General features: G+C 33.2%; 1 protein-coding gene across 1 annotated transcript; it reads right to left on the reverse strand.

Annotated features, from left to right (window-relative positions):
• Nucleotides 1-256: 256 nt before the first annotated feature.
• Nucleotides 257-2,294, reverse strand: LOC135926869 (uncharacterized). The gene is made up of 4 exons (XM_065462802.1): nucleotides 2,143-2,294; nucleotides 2,003-2,094; nucleotides 1,829-1,957; nucleotides 257-1,065 (listed from the first exon to the last, which is right to left on the reverse strand). The coding sequence occupies exons 1-4, from the start codon at nucleotides 2,292-2,294 to the stop codon at nucleotides 257-259; spliced, it is 1,182 nt and encodes a 393-aa protein (XP_065318874.1).
• Between the last annotated feature and the right edge of the window lie 3,078 nt (nucleotides 2,295-5,372).

The raw sequence follows: 5,372 nt of genomic DNA on the forward strand, positions 1-5,372 counted from the left end.
GGTATACCCATTAAACTCGGTGTATTCCACCCATTTAGAATACGAATCAACCAATAAAAAATACGCCCTTTTATCCAGATCAAAGAAATCTATGTGAAGACGCTCCCAAGGTTTCTTTGCCCGGGGCCAAACCTGACCTATCTCCTTACGGGGCATAGCTGCACACGTATTACAAGGAACTATTACAAGGAACGCATTTCCTTGTAATTTTTTCAATATCATTGCCCATACCTGGCCACCAAACATACTCCCTCGCTCAAGATTTCATCCTTTCCCGACCTTGATGCCCCGCATGTAATAAATTAAAAATTTTGCCACGTAATTTATAAGGAATTGCCTCTCTATTCGCCCTAATTACACAATCATCCTTTTCAATTTTCTTAAAATTTTTACCATTATTTTCCCACGGTTTTTTCCCCGTTAAATATAATTTTATTTGACTCAGCTCTTTATCTTTTAAAGTACTGACTTTAAGTTCTTCCCAGTTGGTAGGACCTCCTCGGAGCATATGCGAAAGCAAACACACCAATGCTTTCTCATTGTCCCGAACATTATCCTTATTCCCTTCGTCATTTCTTTCATTTAATCCTAATCGGGACAAAATATCAGGCAAACAATTCTCTCTACCCCGACGATATCGGATCTCCACGTTAAAGCTGCCCACCAACAACAACCAACGTTGTAACCGGGGAGACATCATTAACTCCCGATTGTCCTTCCGGAATAAGTGGATTAACGGTTTGTGATCAGTAAAAACTACAAATCTTTTACCAATCAAATACTCACGGCATTTTGTCAAACCGAACATCACTGCCAGGGCCTCCTGTTCAATCACAGAATACCTGGTCTCCACCTCACGAAAAACACGCGAGAAAAACAACACGGGTCTCTCCAAGCCCTCTATTACCTGTAATAACGCCCCACCAACTCCTTTATTTGAAGCATCCACCGCCAAAACATTTTCCAATTCATTATCAAAACATACCAAAACCGGCTCCTTTCCAATTTTTTCCTTTAAAATTTCAAACGCAATTTGCTGTACATCCTTCCACTCAAAATTAATTCCTTTTTTCAATAAATCATATAACGGCGCCGCGACCTTTGCAAAATCTTCCACGAACCGGTAATAATTGACCAAAAAGACTGCAACTCAGCCTTATTGTTAGGCCGTTTCATGTTCGATATATTTCTCAAATCTTTATCCAAGGGTTTCACCTCAATTCCATTAATTCGATGACCCAAATACTCAACCTCCATTACCCCAGAACGCTTTTCTCATTACTGGCTTTCAAGCCTTTGTCACGAATTCTCCTATAAACTTTCTCCAAACGTTGATTATGCTGCTCCAGCGTCACGCCTCATATAATAAAATACCCCTTCCAATCCTTGAAAAACTAACGCCATGGTCCGTTGAAAAATCGACGCCGATACACTCAACCCAAATGGTAATCTACAAAAAGCAAATAACCCCTTTGGCGTCGTTATCGTCAATAATTTACGATTTTTTTCCTTCAATGGTAACTGTAAATACGCTGAAGAAAAATCAACTTTTGAAAAATATTTAGCCCCCTTTAACTGAGCCAAAATCTCTTCAATCCGAGGCAACGGATATTTTACCTCCACTATCCATCGATTTACCATTACCCTGAAATCAGCGCAGAGCCTCAATTTACCATTTGATTTTTTAACCGGAACCGAAGGAGTAGCCCAATCACTATATTCCACCGGAATGATGATACCATCTTCTACCCATCTCTCAATTCCTCGTCAATTTCCTTTTTCCATTCAAAAGGAACCCTCCTACAAGCCAAAAAAATCGGCGAAAAACCCTCTCTAAGTTGAACATCCACCTGATAATCATTTAAGCATCCCAATTTTTCTTCAAAAATTATACCATATTGTCTAACTAAAATGGCAATAGCACTCTTCACGGTATCCCATTCATTTATTCCCCCGGCTATAATTTAATCCTCATTATTATCCACATTAATCCTTGATTCACTTGATCTATCCATTACTTCTTCCGAAATTTCACCAATTTTGTTATCAGAATTTTCTGAAATTTCTTCTCGTTCAACATCACCTATTACATAACTATTAATGTTAAGAACATTCCAATAATTATTACGAGGACCCAGCTACGTAATCCAATCCCAACCCATAAACATAATGGTCTCCACGTTTTCCTTCACCACCCATAAATCCAGGAAGAATATTACATCAATAAGATTAACTCCCAATTTGGCTCTTCCCAACCCGGCAACTTCCGACCCATCAAATTGCCTGACGCACATAGCCTCTTTTTCCAGTTTACCCCCAGGCCAATACTTATAAATGCGACATTAGAGAAATACTAGCCCCGGTGTCAAATAGCATTACTATATTCCTATGGTCAATTTTCAAACTAACCCTCGGACACATACATGGTCCATCTAATCTTTCCGTCATTAAAATATCATATGTTTTAATCGGAAAATCAGCTTTTATTTTATCTGAAATAATAATTTAATTGGCATTCACATTGCCCTCTAAATTCAACTCGGAATTTAAAGGCTTATTACTGACAATTACCTTTCTTTTAACAAGATTTGTGGGACATCTTTCCCAAATAAAATTCCTAACATCATTTCTAAAAGAATAACGGACAATATTTCTCGGATATTGTTCCCACTTAAATCGACTAACCCCCCTCTCAGGGAAATTACGAGAATGACTTCTTATTTTTATTCTATCATTCCCATTATCTCGACCAACAATATTAAATGTTTTATTATACAAATTTTTCCGACCTCTCGGAGCCCCGATTCCTATATGATTTACCTTGCAATCATATAGTCAACACGAATTTTGAGATACTTCCATGCAGTAAACAGCCACATGTCCCGGCCTTATACATTTAAAACATCAGAGTTGTTAAACGCTATTTTTAAAAGTAGCGCGCTACCGCTATAGCCATTTGTCAAAAAAAGTAGCGCGCTATTAGCTACTTTTAAGCTACTTTTTATAAAAAAAATTATAGAAACAAATGAAACAAATTTTTTTTATTTTTTTTTTGCTTATAATGTAAATGTATAATAAATAATATATAAAAATCAACATTTATAAATATAAAAATATAGTTAGTTTAGATTATAAAAAAATAAGCAATATAAATAAATATTTATTTTAATTTGTTGCATTTTAATAATAATATCATTTCAATATTATCATCCCCAAGTCTAGAGCGACGATCAGAAAGTATAAGCTTTGCTTTACTAAATAATCTCTCGACACTAGCATATGAGGGCAAGGAAGCTCTAAAAATATTTAATCAGATCAATTTATAAATATAAATAAGTTTTTACCTTCTGTTATGTGTCCAACTATCTGCCGGTGTACATACATAAGATATATCTAATAACTCTACTATTAGAGCATCTTTCATCACTTTGAAGTTGTCGGCTATTTTATTCATAAGTGTCTGGCGACATAAAACTGTTGTGCCAGGGGATAAAGTTTTAATCATCATAGTAAATGATGGATTATCAACCAAGGACAATGGCTGAACTGTGTCAATAATAAAATCAACAATTACTTTATCAGCCAATTTTTGTGAAATATTGGCATGTTTATTATCAGTTAATTTGGTTTGGATAGTATTTGTCTTTTTGAATGAAGATTCTCTTATACCAAAATTTTTTATATGTTTCTCTATTTCCTTATAGCAATTGGCGTGAACAGTCTAATAAAATAAATAATATTATAATGTAAAAATAACAATTTACCTTTAGGTGTTTCTTCAGGTTATAGCTACTCGATTGATTTGATGATATATTTTTTTTACATTTTAAGCACAGGAATTTGAATCCAGATTTTGTTTTAATATTTATTTTAAAAATTTTTTCAAATCTAGGGAATGGGAAATCGTTATTAGAGCTATTAAGTACATTTTCTTCCATTGAATCTTCCATGTCTGAATCACTTTCAAGGATTTGGATATCCATGGGCGATGCCATTTTAGATTATTAACTCAGATTGAAAATATAAATTAAAAATTGAAAATATATTTAAATTTCAAAATTAAATAATAAATTATAAAAATTATAATTAATTATGATATTATATTTAAATTTTCATGTTTATACTTACATTCATTATATTTTTTAAAAGTAGCTAAGTAGCGCGCTAAAAAATTAAATAATTAAAAAAAAAGTAGCGGCTATTAGCTATTAAAAAAGATAGCGCGCTACTTTAACAACTCTGTAAAACATAATCTGGCCCCGTTTAAATTAACCATTTTTATATTAGCATTTCCTATTTCAGATATATTTAACGGAAATCCATCTTTAAACCTATGCTCTGGGACCACGCAGGTATTTTATGTCCTCTCCATCCGCAACGATAGCAAATAATAATTTCCTCAAATTTTTTATTTACCGACACCCCATTATTTTCCTTGTAACCATTTTTACCATTATTACTACTTTGTTCACATTGAAGGCACTTCCCAGAATTTCAGCTCAACCTCATTAACGCATTGATGACTTCTTTCATCTCCTTCACTTCCCGGAGAATCTCGCCAAACCTCTACAAATCATTCCCAGCCCTGATTTCATCTAAAACATCTTCTAGACTACTTTCCAAGTCTGCCCTTTTAACATAACCAGCCAACACCGCAGTGTCCTTTTTAAAATTACCATACATTTCTACCAGTACCGCAGTACTTCTTCACCAAAAATTTCAATATAATAATCAACAAATACATCATTACCAATATCCCAATAGTAATCAACTGCTTACCTAAATCCAATTCATTAAAGTTTTTATACAAAACTTTATAACCTAAATCCTTATAAAAGAGAACCTTATCCCCAAAACTATGCTCCCCACTATGCCTAAAAAAATAAACCATTTGCTCATAAATTTTAATTAAAATTACCGCCCAATTAATTTAAATTAAATAAAAATGTTTATATAAAAAGAATATATAGATATTATTACCCAAAAAAATTCCCAATTAAATACGTATTTAGTGTTAGTACTACTGCGTTGCCAAAAATTTATCAGATAAAATATATATCAACAAAAAATTTGTTTTACCTTTAAAACCGAATCACTCCAAATCTTCCGATCCGCGTCACGAGCACCACTGAAAACAAAATCAAAAAGGAAAAGTAGAAAAAAACGCTAACAATATAAAGCAAAAAAAAAAACTAAACTGGCCACGATCAAAAATACGAAAAAAGTATAATTACTGAAAATCCAAAATCTAATAACCCGACACGTCAATAATACTAAATTTGTAGACTATTAAATTGTAACTTTTTATTTCCGTCAAAATATTGGTTTTACAAATTTCAATATCGAAAAAATAAACTAATGATCAAAAAAAT

This window comes from Gordionus sp. m RMFG-2023, chromosome 3 (assembly GCF_954871325.1).
Source record: "Gordionus sp. m RMFG-2023 chromosome 3, tfGorSpeb1-WG-v2, whole genome shotgun sequence".
Lineage (NCBI taxonomy): Eukaryota > Metazoa > Nematomorpha > Gordioida > Chordodea > Parachordodidae > Gordionus > Gordionus sp. m RMFG-2023.